The sequence below is a fragment of the Procambarus clarkii genome, chromosome 69 (genome assembly GCF_040958095.1).
Source record: "Procambarus clarkii isolate CNS0578487 chromosome 69, FALCON_Pclarkii_2.0, whole genome shotgun sequence".
NCBI lineage: Eukaryota > Metazoa > Arthropoda > Malacostraca > Decapoda > Cambaridae > Procambarus > Procambarus clarkii.
In genome coordinates, this window is record NC_091218.1 from 20,739,574 (window position 1) to 20,767,080 (window position 27,507).

General features: G+C 37.9%; 1 protein-coding gene across 5 annotated transcripts in view; it reads left to right on the forward strand.

The window, feature by feature from the left end:
* LOC123772083 (regulator of nonsense transcripts 2) overlaps positions 1-27,507 on the forward strand; it is a 38,936-nt gene that overhangs the window by 6,439 nt on the left and 4,990 nt on the right. For 3 of the 5 annotated variants that reach the window (XR_011224033.1, XM_069311184.1, XM_045765004.2), the window contains exons 6-24: positions 283-379; positions 1,836-1,978; positions 2,517-2,627; positions 5,498-5,672; positions 6,237-6,424; positions 7,332-7,618; positions 11,907-12,054; positions 12,744-12,925; positions 13,572-13,652; positions 14,160-14,316; positions 15,889-16,020; positions 16,386-16,544; positions 18,539-18,718; positions 19,288-19,476; positions 20,445-20,517; positions 21,315-21,481; positions 23,344-23,608; positions 24,877-25,025; positions 25,257-25,349. Coding sequence is in view for 4 of the 5 variants with exons in the window: in XM_069311184.1 (XP_069167285.1) it covers positions 283-379; positions 1,836-1,978; positions 2,517-2,627; positions 5,498-5,672; positions 6,237-6,424; positions 7,332-7,618; positions 11,907-12,054; positions 12,744-12,925; positions 13,572-13,652; positions 14,160-14,316; positions 15,889-16,020; positions 16,386-16,544; positions 18,539-18,718; positions 19,288-19,476; positions 20,445-20,517; positions 21,315-21,481; positions 23,344-23,608; positions 24,877-25,025; positions 25,257-25,349 (2,976 nt within the window). In the remaining variant the exon portion in view is untranslated. The remainder of the gene's footprint in view (positions 1-282; positions 380-1,835; positions 1,979-2,516; positions 2,628-5,497; positions 5,673-6,236; positions 6,425-7,331; positions 7,619-11,906; positions 12,055-12,743; positions 12,926-13,571; positions 13,653-14,159; positions 14,317-15,888; positions 16,021-16,385; positions 16,545-18,538; positions 18,719-19,287; positions 19,477-20,444; positions 20,518-21,314; positions 21,482-23,343; positions 23,609-24,876; positions 25,026-25,256; positions 25,350-27,507) is intronic. The other 2 variants (XM_069311185.1, XM_045765005.2) reach the window with 1 other exon arrangement.

The following is a 27,507-nucleotide window of genomic DNA, read 5'->3' on the forward strand; positions in this document are numbered from 1 at the left end:
ACTGTGAAAGTAACACATTGAGTAGTGATGATTTTTTTTTGTCATATACTGTACTGTACAGGTACTTGAATTTATTTACCTGAGATCCACTTATATGTTTTCTGACCTTGATTGGAATAGGAAACCGAGGCTTGTACTGTAGTGTAAGAAAATATATTTAAAGTTTCAAATATAATTTTAAAAGTAGATAATAGAGAATCTTATAAGTCAAAAGATCTAATTGACTTTTTATATTGTTTTCTAATAAAGGGTTACTGAGACTTATTTGGTTGGGTTCTCCAGAACAGTAACATGAGTAAGCTACGAGTGGATCTCCGGCTGTATGCTGAACTTATTGCTGCTGGCATATTTGCACCGAAGGAAGGTCTTCCTCTTTTAGGTTAGTTGCAGTACCGTACACTTAAGATTTGAAAGGTGTACTGGTTCCCAGTATGTATTTTTATTGTAGTTTATTATTACAGTATAATTATTTATTTTTCTGAAACTGATTATTCCTCACTCATGCTATGGGAGTTTGGGGTAGAATATATTTGAAATAAGTTGGTGATAAATCCTTTTATCACTTATAATTCCTTCCTCAATTGCTAATGTAAACCCCTACCCTTAAAAAAAAAATGCTATTTAGTACATTTCTGGTTAACATCTATTGTGATAGCTTGTAAATGCAGTTCATGCAGTTTTTCATCACAGAAAATTAATAAACTCAAAAGTTGTAAAACATGTAACACAGTGATATTAGGCTGCTCCAATGTATTCCTAAGCCTTAAATTTTTTTTAGAGAAAATGGAACTTTGGGCTTCTTTGGGGTTTAGATTGTATAAAAAGTACATGATCTAAATTATAATAATTATTAATAATAACTTTTATGCAGTTAAAGTTGAGAGTAAGGTCAGTCAGGGAAGGAATGCTGGTGAAATAAAGCCTCTGGCTACTATAAACAATATAGGAAGTGATGTATTCAGAGTTATCCAATCTTCAGATGAGCTGAGGTAGGATAACAGCTCTTGCTTGCAGTTTCACTATGCATGTCATTTGACAGACCATATGAACTCTAGTCTTAGTTAAAAACAAAAACAAAGCTGCATGAAGAAGTTGTATTATCTACTCTTATTTATAGTTGAGACAATACTGTGGTATGAATGTGAAAAATCAAGAGTTTAAGCACCATAAATGAATTATAGGTACTTAAAAGATGTATTAGTGGAGTGTTGAATGAAATTGTCACGGAGAGATTGCTGTGAAGATCAATGAACTGCAAAATTAAAGGGGAGCATACCAAGGTGATTTGGACATGAACAAATAGATGACAGTAAACTGTTGACGAGAGTACAGTTTATTCAAGTTATTTAAGGGTAGGAGGTGGTAAGGAAGGTTGGATATTAGGAGGATTGACATGGTGTGTAAAGACGTGGGTAGTGGGTGTGAGGATTGGAGAGTGATTGAGTGTGGATAGCACACAGGATGCCAAGGAATAGATCTAGGTGAGAGTGGTTTGTTAGAAGGGAGTAAGTTTGTATATATATACTGTAGTAATGTATGTCATGAGGAGCCCTTGATCTTGAGAAGTGGTGGGGAGCTCCTGTGAAGGACTACTGTTGGTTTGCTAGTTTCTGTTTATCTGTAGTGCTATATATTGTAGAGTGAATTATATAATTAATTGATGATATTTTCAGCTCTGTACTATTTAACTTCTATAATCCTCTTACTTCAGCATATTGCTTTCCTTTTTTTCATTTGAGTTGATGCCTGGTTTCCTCCCCCCCCCCTCTCCATGAAGGTGGGAATAGAAATAATGTATGTGCAGAATGTATAATATATCTTGTAAATGGCTCCAGGGAATGTATTAACAACATTGGTTACATCGGACAAGGAGGAGCATCAGAACATTTCAGTGTTGCTTACCTTCTGCCGACATTGTGGGGAAGACTACATGGGGTTGGTGCCGAGGAAAATTAGACTCCTTGCAGACCAGTTCCAGGTCAGTACATTCAGCAACACAATGTGACTAATAGTGCAACATATGAGCTTAACTGATATTAGTGTTAATGCAACAGTGGTCTAAGCAGAGGGAATAAATATTTCCTTGTAATCATTAAGGCAAGCTGAGTGAAATGTAAAGACAGCCTTATTGAGCCCTATTTTAAGGTATCTTTTGCAGATTTTTTTTATCTAGTACAATTTTTTAAGAGATGATTTCTGTGAGACACGGGACTCAAATAACAATCTCTCTCTCTCTCTCTCTCTCAAAAGCCACACTCATCCTTTCATAAATATAGAGAGAACTAATACTATACCAACACATTAGAAATATGAAAAGACAATAATGTTTTAGTATAACAAGTTGAAACAAAAAATGTGATGTCACACCTTTTCATATATGTTATGCGAGTTTAGTGTTTTGTTTGTTCTAGACAAAGTATTGTCATGCAAAAGAAAATTTCATAAGCATATTTCTAGTTTGCTTCCTTTTGTCATGGTTTAGTAACATAATAATACTATCGTGTCTTCACACACAGATGGCTGTACCCAAAAGTGACTTTCTTCCTCGTGAGAGACAGAAGAATGTTAGAACCCTGATTAAAGATTATTTCCTCTCCCTTACAAAACATCTGTTCTATGATCACAAGGTAAAATATATCAGGTTTTGTATGTGTAAGGCTATCCTTCACAACACTTGTTTTATGCTCTATAATGATGATGCAGCATACATACTTGTAACCAACCTCCTTAGCAAATGATTATTGGATAATTTATAAGCAGTGTAGTTGTCTTGTGTACCTCTATATTAATAGCCATTTATTTCATTAAACGTGTGTTCCATTCTTTTGAATTATAGTTATCCTGGGTTTGAATAAGGTAATGTTTTTGGCTGTGGCACTGCTTCACAGCTCTAAATTAAGGCAAAAATAAAAAACAATTATAGTACAAAAAGAACTGGCTTTTTCCAATACAGTATACGATTAACTTTATACTAACACTAAAATAAAATAAAATTTGAATCCAATTTCCAATAGAAAATATGGTATTGGTAAATGCAAAACCAGAAAATAACAGCATCCGCTCTTGAAATCAAGTTTTTACACTATTTCCCTTTTCACCATTCTCTTCTAGATTATAATGCATTGCATAATTGATTTCCAAGGGGACATAGTTTCTTCCAATGGAGGAAGATACTCAATGTCAAATGTATCTTCTTGTCTTGCTCCAGCATTAATAGAAAATCCTCTCCTCATTCTCATAGCTTGTTTAACATATTGATATATGAGTCCCCCGGATGAGTTTCCCAAATTAATCGGCCTTAACCTCTGTGATGTGTCACATTTATAGTGAAATTCTCCCCGAGCACCGAAAATTAAGTATTTATAAAAAAATAGAAAAAAAATTCTTTGTAAAATTATAAATTTTCTTCCCTGAACATTTACATGTAAAGACAAATATAAAATTCCACGTACTTTGGGTGTGGGGACGTCGACACAGTGGTGTGTGACATCATCACGGGCTGGTTGCCTGTGTGTGTGAAGCTCCCAGACACGGTTGTGCGGGTCATTCAAGCCTCGCGAGTTGTCACAATTATATTTACAAATAATATTTCTATGAATTTTTAATGCTTTTTAATGTTTTTTTTGTATCATATCTGATGCATATATGTGTCCTTGACAATATTTATACAATAGAACGTTCATAATGTTCCATGGAACTGTGATACATGTCGGTAATGTGTCCACAATAAATGTTTATTGTTGCAATATTACTTGTTCAAAATTCACTAATATTACATCATGTACAGTTTCACACACTATATTACACACTCAGTACTTCAGAAATGAGTGATAATCAAAGAAACAGTCCATGGTGCACAGCGCGACTTTGCTCTTGATGCACCAGGTACAAACAGATTTTCGCTTCTTGTTTCTTTGTGCATGCAAATAACACACTTGCGTACACCCTTGGCTTTAGTACCTAAGCTTGTGAAGTGTAGGGTAGTCTTGAAAGGATTATAGAAAAAGATCACTTTGTAAGGTATTCTGGAGGAGATTCGGGTATTCTGGGAGAAATTCAGATATTCTGGAAGAGATCGATGGAAAACTACCATGGAAGCCGCTAACACTGTTCATCTATGCTACTTTTACCAGATGCATCATCACGAACCCAGAAAACGATTCATCTATGTATCGTCTATAAAAATTGAAGATAACATGGGTGAGCAAGGTTGGCACTCGGCTACTACTGGATGTGCTTGCTGTATTGTCCTTATCGGTGCTGTATCGCTTGCATCCGACCCCTGTGTTAGGTCCTTATTGTGAATAGCTTCATCGATATCATGACCCTTATGTTCTTCAAACAATAAGGTCTGAATTTCAACAACAGAGCGATTTTTCAACACTGCATTGGACAGGTGTTTGGGACACAGTGGTGTGTGCGCCACCCGTTGCTCACTCGAAACGAAGCCAGCCAGCAGCCCTAGAGCATTCTGGGAATTTTTTCAAAGATGGCTGCATCTTGCTGGAGATCCCAGGAGCCCATTTCGTACCCAACCAAGTGCGTGTGTGTTTTGAATGGGTATGAAATAATATGATGTTTTCTTGGCTCGCGCAGTTTCCAACAAAACGGGTTTTCTCGGCCGGCGCAGTCCATTGGTTAATGTTCTCTGTTCTGGCTTCATAGGTTTTCGAGTCTATTGATTTGAAATCAAAGTTACCTAGTATCAACAATCATGATTTAGCTTTGTGCTCTTACTATCTCATGATCATCATAAGGCCTCTCTAAGCTGTCATCTAGCTCTTCTTTAGTCTGTATTGCTTGCTGTTGGACTGCAGGCACTACTGTCCACCAGTAAGCATGGACTGTAGTGCCTTCACTGATATTCTTGAGCATAACTCCTCAGCAATGCCTCCTCATTTGAAATTTTGTCTTCCAGTTTTGTCCCCACTAATGTGACAATATCTGGCATTTTAATCTGTATTATATTACTGTATTTAACTCAAGTAATTTTGACTTCATAATTCATGTTAATTTACAAAATAATTCTAGAACATGTTCCCTCCTCCTTTGCCTTTCACTCCCTCTTTCTTCTTAACATTGTTGGTGGGTTTTTTTTGTGAACCATTTATGTGCATGTCTGTCTCTGCAGGTTCCCTTAAAATAGAAAAATGCATTTTGCCAAAACCTTGAGTGATAATTTTTTATATACCGTACGGTTTGAGCCTTAGAGTATTGAACAAACATTTATCTATAGTATTGGGGGATTATTCAGGAAATTTGTAGTTGCTTTGAAATACAGTACAGTATTGTGACATACTTTATGTTGGAGTACTGCTTTTTTCCATTCATCATGATACCCTCATCTGTTTGTGTGTCATATGATATTTATAATACAAAATAAATTGTATGACTGTGCACAGAGCTAAATGACAATTTGTCTCAGAGGTTGAAGCCCATTATAATAATTATTCAGTTGAATACAAGATGTCACTGATATCGGCTTTTGATTTTTTAGGAACTGCAGCAGGTTGAGCAGCAAAACCGTCGGCTATTGCAGACTCGAGGAGAGCTGAGCCCTGATCGTATCAACTTGGCTGACAACCTCTCTACTGGACTAAGCAAACTTCTAACCAATGCCCAGCAGATGGCTGAGCTGCTTGATGAAGACTTGCCTGAGCTTCCAGAAGACAGTTAGTTATTTCCTATGTCTTTCCTTGGAAGCCAGTAAAGCTGTCCATTTCACATTTATGATCTATGTGCCCTGTTTTGGACTGTTGAAAGGTATTGCCATGCTTACTATAAATGTATTAGCTAAAGAAAAATGCAAGATCATCTCTTCTGTGCTCCTCATCTTACCAAGAAACTCCTTTTTGTTGAGAGGCTCATTTAGATGAATTACTTGTGAAGTGTATTTGACTAGGAAAAATAGATTGCATATATATTGAGGAAGGCAGAGAAAATACTCCTGAGTGGAGGGACTTTATAATACAGTATAGAAAAATATGTGGAATTTTTGTGTAGTGACATTTTATCCTGCTTGGGTCACAAAATCTCTGGATTTAAGACTACAGTATTTCCAAGGGCCTAGATTCAGCTTTGGGTTTTGCTCCTTCCTGGGTTCCTGTGGGCCTAGAGCTATTGCATTCTTAAAGTAAAACTTCCTATTGAAATAATACTGGTACTGTATTAATATTTATAATGTTGACGAAAAACTTTTTTTCATTAATAATACATTTCCAATATGCATTTTACAGAATCTCAAGGAGATGATCTAGGTTTGTGTGATATGGGAATGGGCGAGGGTGGAGAGATACCAGAAGGAGGGACAGCCGTGCTCTGGGAGGATGACGATACTAGAGCATTTTATGAAAACTTCCCCGAGCTCAAAGCTCTTATCCCTTCCATCTTGTACAGTGATTCTGAGAAACCCACAGCTGTACCTGTAAGTATTATTCTTGTGTGTGACCTGATTTGAGTTGGTTACTAAGTGATATACAGTATAATGGCTTGTCCAGTATTTCAATGACCTTAAAGATTTTATGCATCTGCCATTGTGCAACACATCACATTTATATGTTAGTGTAAAAAGTACAAATAAACCATTTATGTCATATAAAAGCCGTAGAAATGTGTACTTTTCAGGACTTCAGTACCTGAAAAGCATATACTGTATGGCATGTCATTGGGTACTCGGTTTCCTGGGCATGAGTGATGCTCCTTTTCTTTTATCCAGCTTCTTTTGGGAAAGGAATATATCCAACTGGTGCTGGGAGATATCCTTGGCTGATATCCATCAGCCTTTTCATAATGATAAGTTGTCTGTGCTCCCTCTGGTGAGCTTGGACTACGAATATCGAGTTGTCATCCATAGATCTTTAGTAATGATGATACTAGTGATGGACTCTCCTTGTCCTGTCCAGCTCTCTATGCCACTAAACTTCATTTCTGTCTTGAGACAAATGTTTGTATATTATACCTGTGACCTATATGCAGCTTCCTTAATTTTAGATTCAATCTTTGATTACCAAGCTCCTCTTACTTCTGTGAGAGAGCTAGCTCCTGGTCATGGCTTTTGTATATCTTTTTAAGTCTTGGGGCCCTAGTACAGTTGGGAGTCCCTGTGGTACTGTGACTTAAGCTCCAGGAACGTACAGAGACCACCCATAATGGAGCATTTATCACTGACAAGGTATAAAGAACTAGATCTCCCTTCCCTTGTCACTGATGTATAAGCACTCTACTTACTTAACAAATCTTGTGCAATTGTAGGTTGTTTAGGCAACCGAGATAATTTTAACAATTCTCGCTGGAAGCTGTGGAAGAATTTTATATATATATTTTTTTTTTAGGCTGAAGAAATTACAACAGAAGAAGTAGATGAGACTTTAGAGGAGGAAGAGCTGGAAGTTATGGAAACAAATGAAGAAGACACTGAAGAAGTGTTGCCGCCCGAGTTACCACCAGAGGAGGAACAAGATGACAGCTTGACTGGCACAGGACCATCTTCTAATAAGGTGTTACTAGATGCCTTCCTCACTGCTCTTCCCAACTGCATCAACAGAGACCTGATTGACAATTCTGCAATGGATTTCTGTCTCAGATTTAACACTAAGCCAAGCAGGAAAAAATTAGTTAGGTAAACACTAGCAGGCCTCTGCATTTTGAGTTTGATCAGTTGCTAGTACTGTATCTGATTTTGATTATTGTTGGTACAAGTGTCCTGTGATCCTAATGAGTGTGGGAGTTAGTATGAGAAGTTGGGGGATTACTCTATATCTTGTCCCTCTGTTCATATATTTATCCATCCTTTCCTGGGAAGTGTCTGTCTACCCATAGCAGAAAATATGGTGGTCGGGATAGTGATGAATTCTTGGAGCCTGGGATTCAGTTCTTAGGCTTTTAACACTTTCGCCCGGGCATGACGCAGCATTGCGTCATCCGTTTACTGTCGGTAATACCGCGGATGATGCAGCATTGCGTCATCCACTTTAAATAATCGCCAAAAATCAGGCTTTTATCCAATTTTTTTGGGACTGGTTTTAAAATGTGCGCCGATGTCTTCCCATTTTCTTTGAGCCTCGTGGCCCTCAGGTGGCTTGGCACATGCCGTGGGCCCATTGTTTTCGCTCCACTGTTGTGACCAATGTCGCCTCCCTTCGCATCTCAAACGTGTGAACATTTCGGCTATTTTCCGTGGCTATATTTCTTACTGCGGCTTTAGAAACTATCTACCCTTACTCCATGATGGATAGTGATCATGAACAAGGCCCTTCCAGGAAGAAAATTGCGAAAGAAAGGCTTGAAAAGAGAGGGAATTGGGAGTGTAGCTGGAAGGCGTCTGAGCACTCACTCGCGGCTAACGCGTGGCCCGTCTTCAACTCGTCGGCGGTTGGAGTGTGACCAGGTTTTATATTTTATATGCTAATGTTCCTCTAGATAATTCTATTGCGAACCCATTGAGACCAAAATGAAAGACCTAGGAAAAAAATTGAGGTGACCAGAGTGAAAATAGTGAAAACATTTTATCGCGTTTGCGCGCTCCTGGGTAACTCGTTCGCACTTTCTCTGTTTGCTGCGGGTAATTAGCCGGGCGTTTGGAGTTTATATGCATTTAGTGCTGTAGAGAATTCTATTGCGAACACAATGATACCAAATTTAATCTCGTAGGACGAGAATTAAGGTGACAAAGTTGAAAAGAGTATACACTTTTCAGAATTTACGCGCGCTCCCGTGACACCCTGGGTCCCATATCGCACAGTTGAGGGGTGGCGCGCGGGGTGAGCGAAAGTGTTAAGTCAAATACCAAAAGTAAAAGCAAACCTGCATTTTAACTATTATGCAACTTTACAGTCAGTGTTAGGACATTGCAGCCCAATTGCAGCCATTTTTTTCTGGGGGAGTCCTTGGTGGCTCCCAGAAGCTATCTTGCTGAGATTGTTTCATTGTAATGGGTCACATCAGTTACAGAAGTTGTTTGTAATACCTGGGACCAGAGCCAGAACCTGGCCTCCTCACAGAGGCACAGGGAGTGAGTGACAGTCTGCCACCTCACTGGGAAAAGCATCCAAAAAGTCAGTGAAGCTTTACAGACAACTGTAAGGTTCAAAGAAAACAAAGCCTCAAAACCACCAAGCAACTCTGCAAATGATTAAAACGGAACTATAAATTCACTCAAAACTAGCTTGAATACATTAGTACCAATAGCCACCACCAAGTGCCCTGGCCCCTTGCACACAGCTGGTTCCTCTGATCAGTTCTGTTGCTGATGTTGGGTTGGTTACTACTAAGTGTAGTGATCCAGTCTGTTGTGGGCAAGCCCCTTTTTTCTTCACTCGGGGACTACCTGTTTGCTCCAGCACTCCTCAAGCAAATGGCAGCTATAATGTGCAGCTGTCTTTGCTGTCTGGGACTCTTATTGCAGATGACTACAAGGTGTGTACACACTTAGCGGTGGTCTTTTGTGTTTCGATTCTTGTGGAAGGGTTCTCTGAGCAGCTCCATGAGTATGTGAAGTCACTTAGTTTTACCCTGGGTATGGAGGCCTTGTGGCCTGCGATTCCAGCTTTAATGGCCTTGCCCAAGATGCTCACTCCTCTCCTTTGGGAGGAGGTTGCGGCATTTTACTTGGCTCATCTCATGTGTGTAGATAGTCTCCGTTGGCCAGACCTTAAGATTCAGCTTGGTCCTTAACCCTATAGTCTGCCTCTCCTTTTTTCGCATCTCCTCTTTCCCGAGGATGCCGTTTCCCAAGGATTGTCTGCTGCGGCTTTTTCCTGTCATCTGGTTAATCCACTGTTGTTTCTTCGGGGTTTTGTCCTCACTTATCAGAGGTAGTCTGGTAGGATTGAGCTTCGCCTCCTATTCAAGGTAGGTCATTGGTAGAGTCTGATTCTTGGGCCGTTGAGCTACCTTCTGCAAGTTCCTTCTCTGCTCATTGGTGCCATTATGCTTCGCAGAAGGATGACATCCTAGTAGGATGGTAGATTGTCACTCGGTCTCTGTACCTCAGTGAGGGTGGGGTCCCAGGTTCTAGCTCGGGTCCCTAGTAGGCTAAACAGAACTCCAATGACTAATGTGACCCATTAGAATGTAGCAATCTCTGGGAACCACTGGGGTTCTACCAAAAAGAGATACTTCATTATATTCAATACTGGGTTTTCCTTTGTTAACTCCATTCCATTTTTATCCATATAGGATGGAACAATTATTTTTTAACATTAATTAGTAATGTCTTCTTACAGACATAATAACATAGGACAAAAACCCAAACTTGTGTATATGTGAAATTTGTTTTAGGAATTTACGCCAAATCTTTTGCACTCTTCTGAGTGCTTTATCAAGGTCTGAGTGTGTGATTAGAACGAGACTTACATCTCGCATTAAATCTTACATCTCAACATGATCACACGTTGAGATGTAAGTCTCGTCCTAATCTCACACTCGGACCTTGATAAAGCACTCGGGAGAGTGCAAAAGACCCGGTGTAATTCCTTACATAAATTTCATATACAAACAAGTGTGGGTTTTTATCCTAGTAACATTAATGCTTTATCTGCTTTATTATGTATTGTATGTGTGACTGTAAAGTCTAGTATGTTTTAGAGGGTGTGGTGGTGCAAAAATATCTGAAAGTAGGTATGTAACTCGAGAGAAATGGTGTGTGTGAGAGCCTGACAACACTGTAGAGAAAGTGGGAGACTAGTAAATCATCTGATGATCTGTACTAAGCTCGCATACTAGACCCCCCAAAATTTAACTGTGCACTTTTGAAACTTGGTATACAAGTCCTTACCCATGTACCACAGAATCAATATTTTACAATACTGCAAAAATTGAGGGGATGTCTTTACTTAATACCATGGCAGTTTTAAAAGCTACTAAGCTAGCCGTCAGTGTACAAATATTACTCGGTAATTCTCATTAATTTATTAAATACGCTGGTCTTCTTCGTAAGCAGCCAGCCTGCGGTGACTGTTTGGCCTGTACCGCACCCCATGCTGCCTCAACACCCCCCTTCACCCTAGCTTTACTCGCTGCCTTTTTTGTTGTCTCTCACTATATAAGTTTCATTTCTTGAAAAATAATTACAAATCATAGAATTAGCCTTAGTAATATTAGAATCCTGTGTGTTGTTCACTTGATAATAAATGCACACACACAACTCTCTTTGGATGCCACTTTACACTACACTTTACACTGAACACTTTATTACCTCTGCAGTCTTCGCGGGTTTGCTGCCTGTTGAAGCCTTGACTGGCACAACTTCTTTTTTTTTTTTTTTTTTTTCTTTTTTTTTGAGATATATACAAGAGTTGTTACATTCTTGTACAGCCACTAGTACGCGTAGCGTTTCGGACAGGTCCCTGGAATACGATCCCCTGCCGCGAAGAATCGTTTTTTCATCCATCCATTTTACTGTTGCGTTAAACAGAGGCTACAGTTAAGGAACTTGCGCTCAGTAAATCCTCCCCGGCCAGGATACGAACCCATGTCATAGCGCTCGCGGAACGCCAGGCGAGTGTCTTACCACTACACCACGGAGACCTGTATTTGAAGCCAACATTGCATTGTACAATGAGAAGGAACTTGACCTGCACCACAAACAAAAACAAACAAAATTAGTTGGACATGTGAAGGTGAGATGAGTGCAAAGTGCTCGTTTTGCACTACTGGCAAACTAAGCCTCTTGCTGCTGTAGCTCTTGTGAGTTTGTGAAAAGCTAATGGTTGTCTACTAGTTATACAGATTTTATTGACATATGATGTCCTTATTAATTGCTTTAGAAATTATGAAACTGTCAGAAAGTTTATCTTGTAGTATTGCTTGTGACGCAGAAACAACATGAGGGGTAATTGCTTAGTCTTCATATACAGTACTGCATTGTTACGTGACTTAATCGATGTAATATTTAATGTATGTTACAGAGCTTTGTTTCTGGTGCCAAGGACAAGACTAGATTTACTTCCATTTTATTCACGTCTTGTGGCCACACTCCAGCCTCTGATGCCCGACCTGGCCACTGATCTAGTCAACATGTTGCGACAGGACTTTAAGTATCAAGTACGGAAAAAGGTAAATATAAATGAGTATGCTGTGTGGCCAACTTGTTTATTGGGCTTAGCTCACATGTATAGTATGGTATGCTACCTCTGAAGTGGTAGTGAACTTCATATTGATATTTATAATTATTTTATATTCAGTTCAGATGTTTATTGCTATGTTTTATTTAACATATAAAGATTTGACAATAATTACCCTTGTACTGTGTAGTAACAAATTAATTACATAAGAATTGTGCACCTCTGAGATAACTGACACTTGGGGTCAGATAATATTTGGTTAAAGCAGTAACAGCATTAAAAAATAAATCCAAATTCTGTATTCCAATTTGCAAATATTGAGTAGAGAAGATGTTTTAGTGCAGAGGAATGTACCTTCTGAAGGTTATCTAAGACTGTATTAAGAAATTTCCAATACTACCCTCTCCCCTTGTGTGGCTGGGTAGGAACCATTTAAAAATATCCCTACTGTGTCGAGGATTTCACAATGTCATGACCTTGGCTGGACTCTGCAGTGTCCCTGGGGGAGTGGAATGTTGCCAAAGGAAGTGATAGAGTAGCCCAGGAAGTGAATAGAGATAGAAAAAAATCTCAGGAGCTTTTTCATCTATATTCAAAACCTTATTTGTTTGACTCAATTAGTGGATTTATAAAGTTGATTTTTTTTGTTTAACTTGATTAACTTTTTGTTGTGTTCTCCAGGATCAGATAAACATAGAGTCAAAGATCAAGGTTGTGCGGTTCATTGGTGAACTAGTCAAGTTTAGAGTCTTCCCTCGCACTGAGGCGCTCTTGTGTTTACGCATGTTGCTACAGGACTTCAATCATCACCATATTGAAATGGCATGCAACCTTTTGGAGACCTGTGGCCGCTTTCTCTATAGGTGAGAAGTTAGTACAGTGATACGGTAATGTTTTATGTTCTTTATACCCGGTAAATTTCTTTATGCTCTGGCAGAATGGTCAAATTAGAACTTTTCCCATATACCAAAGACAGTGAAAATGATAATGTGTATTATTTAAATAAACATACTTATTTTACATGTATTATTTTTAAAATAGAATTATATATTATTATTATTATTATATATAATAAATATTATAAAATAATAAATTAATGAAATTGTTGTAAAGAACATTGTACTGTGGTAGGAGATGGCAACATCTTCCATGTGATTAGTTTTATGTTTTTCTTATATCATTGTCTTGTCCCCACTGCAGCTTTTTTTTCATAGCTCTATCTTGCCCTTTTACTCAACCCCATTTGGCATGGGTCTCATTCTCAGGGACAAGATACCTGTAAGGATTATTGAGGTCCCTCTAGGCTCATAACTGATCTCTCACCCAGGGTACAACCCCACAACTGTTGCCCGACTTTTGCAAATCCATTTACTGATGGGTGAACTAAGGAATATGGTATCTAAGTACTCAGTCGTTCCCTTCAACTACTGATAGTTTATGTGCATTGTGAATTGTGGATTTCATCAGCTTCAACATTTTTTGTTTTCTTAATTTTGTGTTTTTTATCAGAATTCCAGATTCTCACCATCGCACTAAGATCTATCTTGAGCAGATGATGAGAAAAAAGACTGTAAAAGCCTTTGATCCCAGGTGAGCATTATATGAAAATACATCATATATTTTGTGTTATTGAGATGATATGGATAGTAAGTGTGCTGAATAACTGGATGCTAGATATCAGCAATATTCAAAAACTTAATGCTGGTTATCCAGCCAGTGGTATTTTGCTGGTCATCCAGAGGATACTATCCATCAGGATAGCTTGCTAAAACTAAATAGAGAAAATGCCATACAAACACCACAATAGTTTTTGTTTTTCTGTTCTTCAGGAGTACTGCACATAAGTGAATTGCTTTTCATGTTGTATGAGAGCATAAAAGCATTTTAAGAGTAAACAAGTGATTCCTACAAGCATCACTGAGAGCCTGGCACATTGTCACTATCTTGACACATCCAGTGCATAAGAAATGGGGAAGCTACTAACGTGCTGCTCAGGAAGGGGCATTTAATTTCACTCGATATTTAATAGTTTTATTTATGTAAATATATGAATATCTGCAATAATGCATCACATATTTTATCTTCATTCTTTGACAGGTACAACACAATGATTGAAAATGCATACTTCTATGTAAACCCACCAGACTCTGGCCCAGAGACTACCAAAAAAGAGCGCCCACCTATTCACCAGTACATACGCAAACTTCTCTACAATGACCTTTGCAAGTCCAATACAGAGAAAATTTTGAGACAAGTAAGATTTGTTCTTCCCTTTGAAACTGCTCTTTTGGGACAGGGGCATTTTGTGGAGTTTCTACAAATTTATATTCTTAAAACGTGCAGGAATGTCTTGTGTCATGGCATTAAGTTGGTGAGGTATTTTTGCAACATCTTTTGTGCCATTCTCATGTTTAGACTCTCATTTATACTTCAATTTTCCTGCCACACATTTTATCCTTGGAGGAATAGGGCAAACACCCAGAAACCAGAAGGGCACCTCTGAACAAAATGAAGAACACCTGAGATGTGCTCCAGTTGAACAGGGTAGGCACTTTGTAAAAGCTGAGACACAGACTCGGAGATACGAGAACTACCTTTTTGGGGACAAAACAAACTTGGGGGAGAGGGAGAACTCCCCAAGAGAAACCATGGACACTTGGGGTCCTTTGTTCCTAAAAGGTTGGTCTGGTGAAGCTTAGCGACTCCTGAAGCTCTCATAAGGTTTCTGAGGCAAGTATTCCTTTCCATCCTAGTGAGTCTATTGTCCTGTGCTAAAGACCTTTTCTTCAGGCAATATCCAGGGGTTTGAATTTGCTGTGGCAGGGCTTGAGGGTTGGTGCCTAGTCTTCCCTATGTAAGGCGGGGGTTGCAGCCTGAGGTGGTGCTTGAGGATTTGGTCTGGATTGTGGTGAACCCTATGTGTGAGTTGGCTTCCAGACTGTGGTGAACCCTTAGTGTGAGTTGGCTTTCAGCCTGGACAGCACATATCACTGGGATATTGTCTATTCCCTGCTCTGTTTGAATATGATGCTTCTTCATTTTGTCTTAAAATCTTGCTTATCATTTCACTAGTAATGAACGATGTTCCTGTACTCCAAAACATTTCCCAGACTTATGCTTTTTGAGCTAGGTGGGAATTGAAGCTTTTCTTCATTAAGAGATGTGGCCTGGGTGTGTGAACCTGTCCCTGCTCTGCTCAAATTTAGCTCAGCCTATGCCTCTTGGTTTCAGTAATAGATCTTGAAGTCCTCATGGTTGACAAGCACCTTTCTATTTTAAGTAAGGGAATGGCTTCACTTTGTCTAAGTTCAGCGTTTCATTCTCTTGAATCCTCAATTATACTGTGTGTACAGTTTCTTCTTTGTATTAAGTAGAATGTGATAGGACTTAAGACTGGTGATCTGGTGTGGGCTTGGGTGCTGCAAACTTGTGGTGGTCAGTGGATGTGGCAAGTAGGGAAATTGCGAGTTGGGTCCGGATAACCAAGTTATAATATAACGTTCAGTAAACTTGCTTTAGGTAGCATATAGTGTCAGGTGTAGACAGAAACTTTGCATGTTTACTAAGTCTGATTTTTATAATTGGGAGATTTATCAAGTACTGTATTATGATTGACACTAAGAAATGTGGCATTAGAGCATTTAGAAGTATATTTTTTCAGCACTGACAATAGAAATGATTGTAGAATGCTCTTTGCTGACTTAGTCGGTACTTAATAATTGTGACCGAATTTATGGAGAAATGTGATTTTAACTTGTGTTCTTTGTATCGTATGTAGAAAGTTAATATTATTAGGCTTTCTATTCCATTTTCATTTTACTTTCAGATGCGGAAGATGCACTGGGAAGATCCACCCACTTCTGGCTACATTGTGAAATGTCTGACAGCAGTCTGGAATGCCAAATTTTACAATATTCGTTGTATTGCGAACCTGGTGGCGGGCCTCGTCTCTCACCATGTTAGTGGTTGTCTTTGTGTTTTCCTTTGTTGGGATTTGTAATTGAAGCTGACTTCTTGGCATTGTTTGAGGGTGGGATCTATGAACCTTGGATAGGGGGTGTAACAATGTAAAGAAAGAATTATCGATGATGAATGAAGGAGATGTTGAGTGGTGTTGGCCCTTGATTTAATAATCTAAATTTAAAGGAACCCTCAATTCAGTGAAAAGACTTTTATACTAAACGAACTTTGTTACACAAATCTGTATTGTTTATAGTTTACAGCATTGTTAGTTTTGCCTTTTTAATAATCACATTTACTACTGTAGAAGTATGACAAACTTTTGGTTATATATTTCTCAAAGCAATGTTTACTTTGAACTAGGATTGGGTGGGTCCAGCTGTTGTGGATGGCATTTTGGAAGAGATTCGCCTTGGTTTAGAGGTGAATCACCCCAAGTATAATCAGCGACGTGTTGCTGCTGTGAAGTACCTAGGAGAGCTCTACAATTACCGTGTAATTGAAAGCACTATTATATTTAAGGTAAAAAAGTAAAAATGATTTGTTCTGTATACTGTAGATTTAATTCCTGGTAATCCAGATCCTGGTGAAATGGATTTCTGGATGCAACACACAATCTAATTTGATTATGGTTTTTCACAATGGATTAGTTATCCACACAATGAGCTACAGCCATAATTACCAAAAACCCTTGCTGAATGCCTAGTGTCCACTCGTTGTTCACTTAGACACTGCGATGGTTAATCAAGTTTTACTAACAAATTGTTTTTACCTTAGAGACTGCAGCAGAGGGAGAGCCATGCTTTAGGGTTCACTTCTCTATATGGGGTACCATATCTTATCTGTTACAGCTGTGTTTCAGAGTTGTCTTTGCTGCCACTGTTTGTTGAAGGCTTTCAGCCCCAGAGATATCTTTTCTGAAACTGGAATGTGTTGCCATTAGTCAGGGCCAGGCCTGGGCCTAAGTGCTTGGCTTTTCTTTATATTCTTTAAGAATTGTTTCACGTTCTTAACTTTGGGTAATTGAATGCCATTTCCACCCTTCTGGGTTTCACTTACGGTGAAAATGTGGAGTCTTTGTTATTTAGTCTATAGCTACCCTAACCAATCCTCCTCTGTTTTTAATGGGTTATTTGGTTAGCATATGCCAGCTGCCCATCTCTTGGAACTGGGCTCCCACTTTGGGGCTCAACCTAAGGTTTATAGAGGGTCTGGCTTCTGTAGTTCTCTCTATGAGCTGGTCATGATAACAATTGTTGGCTTTTGAGTCAGGCAGACTCAAAGTTCTACCTAGTCAGTCATTCCTTAATCCGAGACTGCTGGCAGGGCCGTTGGTCTGAGGTTACATGTGGTTACAACTGGGCACTCTTAAAAGGAACCTATCCCCCTTCGCTTTCCTCCTACCACTGTAATAGATAGTGAGAAATGGCTTTAGCTAGGTTAACGTATTAGCCATACACACTTGACTCATGGACATTTAATGAAACTCTGCCCTGCTCCTTATTGTCCAACTGCGTTGTCCCACTTAGCCATGCACCTCCTTGAGGAATGTCTCAGTTTTCATGACGATCGTATGTCTTGCTTTCCTAATGGTCCTCGACAAAGTCCTTGGCAAGTCTCATTCCTATGATGTTCCTCACCTTGTGTGTTTTTGTTCTTATATTGGCATCCTCGGTGATATTTAGTGCCTTTTGAATATCCAGTAACACTGATGATGCTTCAGTCTTCCTAATTTTGTGCCTTCTTTTGATAATTACCTACAGTAAAATGATTTATTTTATGTAGTCGGTTTAGATTTATCTTTGGCTCATTTTTTGTACAGTATAAGATATAATGTAGTGTGTGTGTTCCTGTCTTTTTGTGTATACACTCTACATGTCAATAAGATCTCCACACAAGTTGAGCTGCCAGAGATACTTGTAGCCAAGTTGTATTCCAGCTATCAACATTTGTCAGTCAATTAATTTTGTTACTTGTCCCCATACAAGTGGGTAGTGTGAGTCCTCAGTTAATCATGTATATTCTGACTCTGGAATCACCCAACGGACTGGTTTTAAAAGGAATGTTTCATTGCACTCAATACCCCTAGAGTTTTTATATTAAAATGTACTTTTCCCATATGATTTATTTATTCAAATACACACACACACATGTTCTATAATTTGTACTATTCAAAAGAGGTTTTGATCTGACCAAAAATCTAATTTGAATGGAATACCAGATGCATTGAGAGAGGTTGTCATAATTATTTTGAATTAGTGGTTTTTAACTGTACTTTACTTTTAAATAAATTATAGAAAAGCTATATTGTCTAAATAATGTAACTTTCCTTACTGTATACAATAAAGTACCATTGGAAACATGAATTTACATTAGATTCATAAGTATAGGTATATGTAGTTCAGAAGGATTTGTAAACAGTAATAAGGTTTACTATTAAATTGTTACTTAATACATTTTTCCATCAAATATTTGTAGTAATCATGTACTCGAGTCTGCTGTTTTATCCACACCAGGTCCTCTATTTGTTCTGTTCGTTTGGAGTAGTTTTTGACCCGAACATGTATAGCGAGTACGATCCGCCAGAACACCTGTTTCGCTTGCGTTTGGTATGTACACTTCTGGAAACTTGTGGGCAGTTCTTCAGCTCTGGCTCCAGTAAGCGACGTCTTGATTGCTTTCTTGTGTATTTTCAAGTAAGTATTACATTATTTTCTAAAGTTCAGTTTATATTATTAACCACCAGACTCAATAAAGACAGCACCCAGTAAAATTATATTAGACAAACAACATTAAATCTACAACGTAAATCTACAACAAGCACATTAGTTAATGAGACACTGACAAGAGGTGTACATTTTCTTTACTGCCTTGTACTTCACCCTTTAATTTGTTATCTTCATTACTGAAGTAAAGTGAAAACTTCTTCCAGCTGCATTCATGTGTGTACAACTATATTAAGAGATATTATCCCCTCATGAAAATACTTAAATATGTAGGAATAATTCAGTTATACAAACATAAAATTTAATAATAATATAATAGTTTTATAGTACATTCCAGTCATTTTACAAATGTTTTAATCTGAGCACTTACTTTGGCTTATAATACCTTTCATATGCAAATGACAGGTATTATAAGCCAATACCAACATATTCTTTGGTCAACATACCTTTCATACATTGAAAATAAAACTCATAACATAAATATAATAATTTCCAAATGTTTTGTTTCATTTAAATAAAATGTAAATATCATTTGACAGCATTACTATCAGTATAAAAAGAGTCTGAGCATTTGGAATGAAGAAAATGAATTTCCCTGGCAAATTGAGCACCTTGTGCGGGACACTATCTCTGCGGTGAGGCCCAAGCTACAGCTCTGTACCTCCCTGGAGGAAGCCTACAAGGCTGTCCAGCATCTCAATAATCAGATTGTTGCCAAGGCAATTGAAGTAAGTCATTACTTTTCTTGAGTTGCTTGCCCTAATGCTTTTGTAATCACTGCAGTAGACATGTCTAATTAGGGTCGTAAATCTTGCATTTGGATGCAGCTAATGGGGATTGTAATTCATTTAGGTCCTACGTACAGTATTTTTACCAACAGTTTAGTAACCTTTAGGTAAAATGTGGAATTCCTTGAAGTTGTTTTTTTCTGTTTTGTGTTAAAAATGTTTAGTCCATGTAATAAAAATTCTGAGCTCTCACAGTGGGCTGCTTCCTCAAGGAAGATCCCATCATGTTGCTTGATATAGATAATGCAGTCAAGCAAGGTGACAAGCAACATAGTGTTGCAGGGAATTTTTAGGCTGCTCTGATACGTCATAATGTTCTGAGAAATTGATAATTTCTGCCCAAAAATGACTTGACGGATGTCACACCATAAATGAAGTCTTTTTAAATCTTCAGTTGGCTTCACAGGTGACTGTTATATGAGAGCTTTCACTAACTACCAGTTTGGCTGTCTGATCACCCCCTCACTGACTGCCAGAAGTAATTATCAAAAGTAATTACCAAGCTGGGATCGTTTCTCGACCTGTTGGCCAAGATCAAAGTGTGACTGCCAGAAAGTAGCAGCACAATACCCACCCAGGAGAATAATAGCATGGGTATGACCATATCACCAACCAAAAGGTCTGGTCAGACACCAGGCCGCAGTGACATTGATCCTTGGAACCACCTGATGGTAACCTTTTAAGTCATTTGCAGACTGGATATATTAATTTCTCTACCAAATCCTTCAGCACAACATGATCCTGTAGGAATGCTTTCAAATTCCCTGGGGCACAATGTTGTATGTTATGCTGTGAAACTAGACACCACTGATGTTCAAGGACACGGTTGAATCGTACTTGAGGGAGCATCCAAATGATACAGCGCAGAAGGAAGCTTATTATATTCAAAATCTTATTTTTCCTGGCAGCAAGTACCAAGCTTACGGCAACTCCTCCAGCCAGAAGAGGATAGCGAAGCCCTGCACACCATCACAGAAGAGGGTAAGTGATACTATACAGTTAGTAGAATGACTGGCTGGCCCAGTCCTTTAGGAAAGGACTTTAGGAAATTAGAGTTGGGAAAAGACCTGGGTAAATACTGGTTTGGTTGCAGGGTTGTTGATTTGTGGAACCAATTACTGCATAACATTATATAATATATATCATATAATGTTAATACTGTATATAAATAAACATAAATAAATATGTTGACCTGGAACTAAAAAAAATTGAGCCACAGAGTCCATGGCACCGCACACATGCCAGGTTCTCAGCGACTTGCCCTCAATTGATTTTGCTATATGTTCCAGAGTTGAGTAGTTGTGGAAAGCCAAACTCAGTCTAACAATAGATATACACAGTACGTACCACTTTGTGGTACTGTGTATCTGTATTGTTACTCTGTGATCAAAGACCTGATTAAAACTCGACGTTGTCCAAGCGGCAAATTGCAGTACGAGAACAACCGGTTATAGCTCTACATTTTACCCATCAACTAGCCATCACTTGACCACCACTAGGTGGCATTCAGTTCAACCTACAGGGTCAAGGGAGGTAGTTAACCTTACTATGTGCCTGACACCCATCCTAGCTTGTCATGCCGCAGCTGATTGTCAACTAGTTATCCTTGAGCCTGTCTTTGTGCAGGGAATTTGTTCTTCACTTAATGTTAAATGTAGACGTCCATGTGTTGGTTACACTATCACAATGAGAACCGACACATGCTTTCACTTTTGATTATAATAAACCTCATTTACTATTATTCAATTTTTAAAAAATACAACAATTTATGTCCAAAGCAGGTGACAGTAGTCAAGTTTTGGAGCTGGAGGGGGACATCCTAGAAGATATGGAAGATGATGAAGAATTTGAAGAAGTGGAAGGCGACTTGGATTGGAGTGAATCTCACGGAGATTCTCTCACTCCTTCCCAGCACAGCCAGCCTGGGCGCAACACTATGGAGGAGGTAAGCATTATTATTGAAGTGCCTTTCCTCTTAAGTGTGTAGGTGTTTAGCTACAGTATCTTCTATTCATTGGTTATCTATTGTATGTTACCTTCCCACTTGCAATTGGATGGATCAGATGCAGGTAACTTTTTATCTTACTACAGCTTAAAAGTGTAGGCATACAAGACAGACAAGTCAAAAGTCTACAGCATACATAATAAATTGTTAAAATATTATGACTGAATTATATCTACTTTACCTATTAGAAACATGGTTTTAGCATAGTATTAAAAGAAAAATAGCAGTACTTGGATTACAAATTATACTGAATACCAAATTGACCCAAAAAATATTAGTGTAATTGATCTGCTTAAGAGAGAATGGATAAGCAACACCCACCCTTTTTGCCATTATTGCTAAGTTCATTATAGGCATTATAAGATCCGATAGAAAAACAGTGTGCAAGTGTCAAATCATCCAATCATGTTACATTAACCAAATTGTGTCTAAACCTTTTAAAAAAATTAGTACTGTATAGTATGTTGAAATTGTGGAAACAACTGTGGACAGTATTGTATGGAACAAAAATGTATTGCGTAGCTTAGGACATCAGCATATAAAGGCCTACAATTGTTTAGGCTCCATTAAGAAAACTCTGAACTGGTATGTAAATGCTGGACCAGGTTCAGTGTGTACATCCAGTATATGGAACTGTTTTTGTTTGATGTGCATTACATGAGAGAGTCAGTGACACTGACTTAACACTAAGTAAAGTAGTCCTTGGGTACACAAGATAATTTTTGTTCCAGAGTATTGTACATTAAATATATAATATGTCATATTGGATAGTAAGTTAATTGATGAATAACAAATATTGAATCAAACACTGCAATAAGAGTAGGATAGTATCCAGAGCACTTAGGATATGATTGTATCCAGGGCACTTAGGATATGATTGTATCCAGGGCCGATCGGACAGCACGCTGGACTTGTGATCCTGTGGTCCTGGGTTTGATCCCAGGCGCCAGCGAGAAACTATGGGCAGAGTTTCTTTCACCCTATGCCCCTGTTACCTAGCAGTAAAATAGGTACCTGGGTGTTAGTCGGCTGTCACGGGCTGCTTCCTGGGGGTGGAGGCCTGGTCGAGGACCGGGCCGCGGGGACACTAAAAAGCCCCGAAATCATCTCAAGATAACCTCAAGATAAGAAGGGCACTAAGAACAGGATAGGATCCCGGCTACTAAGTGTAGAATAGTTTTCCAGGACACTGTGAATAGGGCTGTTACTGTGCACTGTGATAAATAGGATAATTTCAATGCACTGTGAATAGGATAGATTACAGTCCACACAAGTAGTTTTTAGCTAACACAGTAGATCCTGGATGCATTTATGTACATCAGTATTATAAATTATTTGTTCTTTAAAATTATTTTTTCTGTAGACATGCTTACCTATTCCTATGAGGAGCAAAATCTTGCTTAGTGGCCTCACCTCATAGCTTCTATCTGAAGCTCTCATACTTCTAGATGTTCTAATGCTTTTGCATACTTGCTTTAAATATGAGTACAGTATTTCCTTATGGTTCTCTGACTCATCTGTGTTTCAATTGTCAGTTTCCATTTGCCTTGCTTTTCCATTCTGGAAAAGAAACTATATTCACTTAATGATGATTTCCGGGCAAGAAAAGGCCAAATGAGGGGGACATTGTGGAGACTAGAACGAGGGGATGCCAGTGAAGATATATGAATGTAGTCTTTGTTTAGTGTTTGTTTGCTTCTAATTCTTATCAATATAGCATAATGTAATAATTAGTTAGCACATAATTTGTATAGGTTAATTTATTAATTTGTACATGTTAATGTTTTGGTGTAATTTTGTAGGAAGGTGAAGGTGTGCTGACTGGAGATGCAGAAGAAGAACTAGTAGATGATGATGATGGAGAATTAACCGAGGGAGAATTACTAGACGGGGACATGAAGGTTAATGTTAAACATGTCGACTGTGAGGAGGACACAGACTTCATGTCGGCCTTTGATCGCATGATGGCCGACAGCCTTATAGAGCGTGCGACCACCGTACCTCGTCCTGGCCAGCTAGATATATCTGTACCTGTTCACGTCAAATCCACCGCCAAAAAAACTTACGGTTAGTTGTTTTACACTTCACAACAAGAGACAACACAATACATAAAATTCATTATTCCTGTGCATAATTCTGTTGTGTGACTGGCTGACACTACATGTGCTTCACTTTAGATTTGTCAGCATATTTGAAGGTCTGCCCATTATTACTGTCACACTGTAGTATTTTGTTATATACTTTTCACTTCCTTTGGTCATATATGATCTGATTCCATAAAACACAGTCTATCTCTGCTTCTTGTTTTCCATTTGCATGGATAAAAAGACATTTGCCAGGGAAGAATGGAAACTGTAGAAAAAATGCTAAAAGATATTCTAAATGATGCCAAATTTTTCATTACTGTAATTCCACAGTTTATAGCATCAGGTATACTAGTGCCCTCACAGTAAAAAAACATTCATATCACTACTTAATCAACTTTGCGTACCAGGTTTATTGTAAGTAAATAAATAGCCAGGAATTCATTCTCCCTAAACGGAATGAACTTCCTCCTACTCGTCTTCATTGCAACTGTACTCTTGGTCTCCATACTGTATTATACTTTCTCACTCCCACTCACTATATTTCCCCACTTGCCCACCTGCCTCCTGCTCTCTAACTCCTTCACATATGGCACACTCTCTTCACTCTTAATACAGATTCCCTAGAGGTAGAACTTAAAATTGTGTAAAAATTTAAAATATTTTTGTTTATTCTTGTTACAATTTTGTTTACTGGTCTATGAAGAATGCCTTTGCATATTAGCATGGTTCTTTTGACATATATGTTGTAAACATGATTCTTATTGTTAATAGCCCATGTAGTTCCCTCTTGACATACTTTAGAAATGCTTTAATTCCAGTATAGCTGTAACCAAACTTGTACACATATGACTTCTTGCTAAGGAATGATCATGGTAGTCTCAATTGCAAACAACACCGTGTCAAGTTTTGTAATGTATATAGTTAACATTATCTTGAAAGTCTTGCAAAATACACAAAGTTAAGTACAGTATTCTAAAATACACATTCCAAGTACAAATAAAATTGTTCTATTTTATTATGCCACATCTCTCTCCTTTCCTGACCTCCATATTGGAGGAGGAAGAGAGAAGTGGTTAAGAACTTTGTGAAGCTCTTAAAACATATTCCTATGTATTCTATAAAATCTTGTTTGATATATACAAATTCAGCATTTGCAGGAGTTTTCAGGAATGCATCCCTTGCAAATATCAAGCATTTACTGTGTTAACTTGTACAAAAGCATCCTAATCTTGACACTCCTCCAATCAGATCAGCTGCTGTGTGAGAGTACAGAGGAAGAGAGCAAGCCTGTTGTGAACTTTGTCTTGATGACACGCTCTGGCAACAAGCAACAGTATAACAGTGTGGAGATGCCAGTGGATTCTGAGCTGGTCACTAAGCTCCGAACTCGTGAAGAGGTAAATACTGTAGCACAAAACTGGATAAAGTCCAGTTCTAGCGTATTTATAATTTATTCGATGCTCGTAGATTATTTACAATATATTCACATGACTTACTCTTTTACATGGATAAAATTAATGTAATGTTAGTTTAGAAGTTCTATTTGAGAGGACACTCAGCTTGGTGACTTCTTTTGATAATTACTTACAGTACTTGAGAAAAAACATTCATAACTTGAACTCTTGCAGGCGGAGAGAGCCGAGAAAGAAAAAGTTAAGCGCATGACACTAGAAATAAATGAACGTCAGGAGGAAGAGGAGGCAGCAGAAATTATGCAACAGGTAAATTATAGAATGAGTTTGTGTATTTATTAAAAGTAATTATACTTTCACATGACACTTTAGTATAATTCCTGATATCCTTAATTTTCCCAAGTTATTTGTTAAGAATAGTAAAACTCATTCAAACAGTTAAACCATTTCATAAATTATTATAGATTTCAATAAGAATATAAGAAATTCCTGCAAGGTTCTCTGTCATCAACCATGCAACAAAACAAGTTCCAGCCAATTTGACTAAAGTTACATGTTTACCTGACTCAACATACTTGGCACTTGATAAAAATGAATACCCATAAAAGTCTCTTAACCTAAGGTAAACTTTTATTTAACTACAACAAATTCCTACATAAACTAAAGCATTAGAGATGTCACTTTAAACTGTCCAATCTTACCATGACGTCAGATGCCATTAACCAAAAACGAGTCCCTAAGGCAGTATATTAAAATCACTTGCATTCCATAAAACTAAACAATTTACTAATGACACCCTAGTACCTTTGTACTCCCCAACACCATCTACACACTTTAAACAATATAGTAAATGATGAGCAAAGCAAGAATCTCTTTTTGTGGATGTCTGTCCACAAGCTCACATTAAATACTGAAGAGATATTCAGTATTTTATTTGAGTTGGAAACAAATTAGCTAACCAAATGGACCTTGGAATAAACATTACAAGAGTTAAAAGTAAAAATTTCTAGCTATATGTATCGATTACAAACTTCTACTTGCATAGAGCACATCACTCTGCACTTTCATACTATATAACTCATTCATCTGTTTTTGTCTCTTGGAATCTACACATTGGCCTTAATATATTTATGATAGTTACAGTAACAAAAAAAATAATCGGCCATCAGAATAATAATAAATTTCAGACAAACTACTCAAATGTTAAAAACAATCTATAGGGATTACATCTGGTACTTTTTAAATTTACAAAATTTTCTATTGCTACACTAAATCAGACTTTAAAGTCTACTTAAAGGGATGTAATGGTACCCATGAACATCTCACTAGAAGCAAGTACAGTATTGTACAGGCATACTTTCAGTGCAGCTCAGTACCGATTCGGTATACAGTAGTTTTTTTTTTTTTTAACAAAAAATTAATACTCTACAGAAGAGTGAGTACTGAACCAACTCTCACACACCTAGTCTCTCTTGTTATGTTAAACAAAAATAATGGCACTAAATAATTGAGTGAGTATAGTCTTTCCAATTACTTGAACAATATTACTTCTACTCCGATATATTTTAGCATTTTAGGCACTATATTTTGGCGAGAAAATTCATCTGATTCGAACAATGCAGTATATATAACAGGCAAAGCAAAAACTTTAATTTTTTTTATTCAATTTTATTGCCATTCTTAAAAAAAAAAAATTGAAAATGTTACTTTATATATGCATGTGTTTTAGCTGGTTAATGCTACTAACATTATTTCAAAATACAATACTGTAATGACATTAAAAGTATTTTAATTTCTATATTTTCTGGGCAGGCCTCCTTCAGTAGCTTCCCAGAGCTCATGCACTGGTATTCTGGGGCAAAACCAGCTATTTGTTACTATCCTGGCCTACCTTGAACAAGAATCTCATGCATGCAGATGTCACAATAATGTGGTTGAAGATATGAAGGCTAAACCACACACCTGAAGATGTTTCAGTCCGCCTTAGACCATTATCAAGTAGATTGTGATGGGAGCGAGAGAGGCACGGTCATTAAGTAAGGCAAGAGAGGTGGAAATTCCTAGAGGAAGGTAAGAGCAAGGCAAAAGGTATGGATGGGATGTGTAATAAAGGGTTAATAATGGGTATAAGAATGGGAACATAGGAATAGGAAGAGAAAAAGGAAAAAAGGATGGGTAGGCTTATATTAGGTCACGTTTGTTAGAAACGTTAGAGGAGTTGAGAATGTACTGTGAAAGGGGAAAAAGTCAACAGCAACAAAGGCAGGACTAAGGTTCATGTTGGGTATGTTGTGTAATCAGAGCCAATTCGACAAAACGGCATCTGTGAAGAGTAGAGGCAGGAAAGATTATTTTAGAAGCGCAATCAATAGGATGATTAAGAGTTCCTAACATGACAGAAGAGAGCATTGTCTTCATGAGAGCATCATGCTCTCATGAGCATGAGAACAATGCTCTCTTCTGTCAT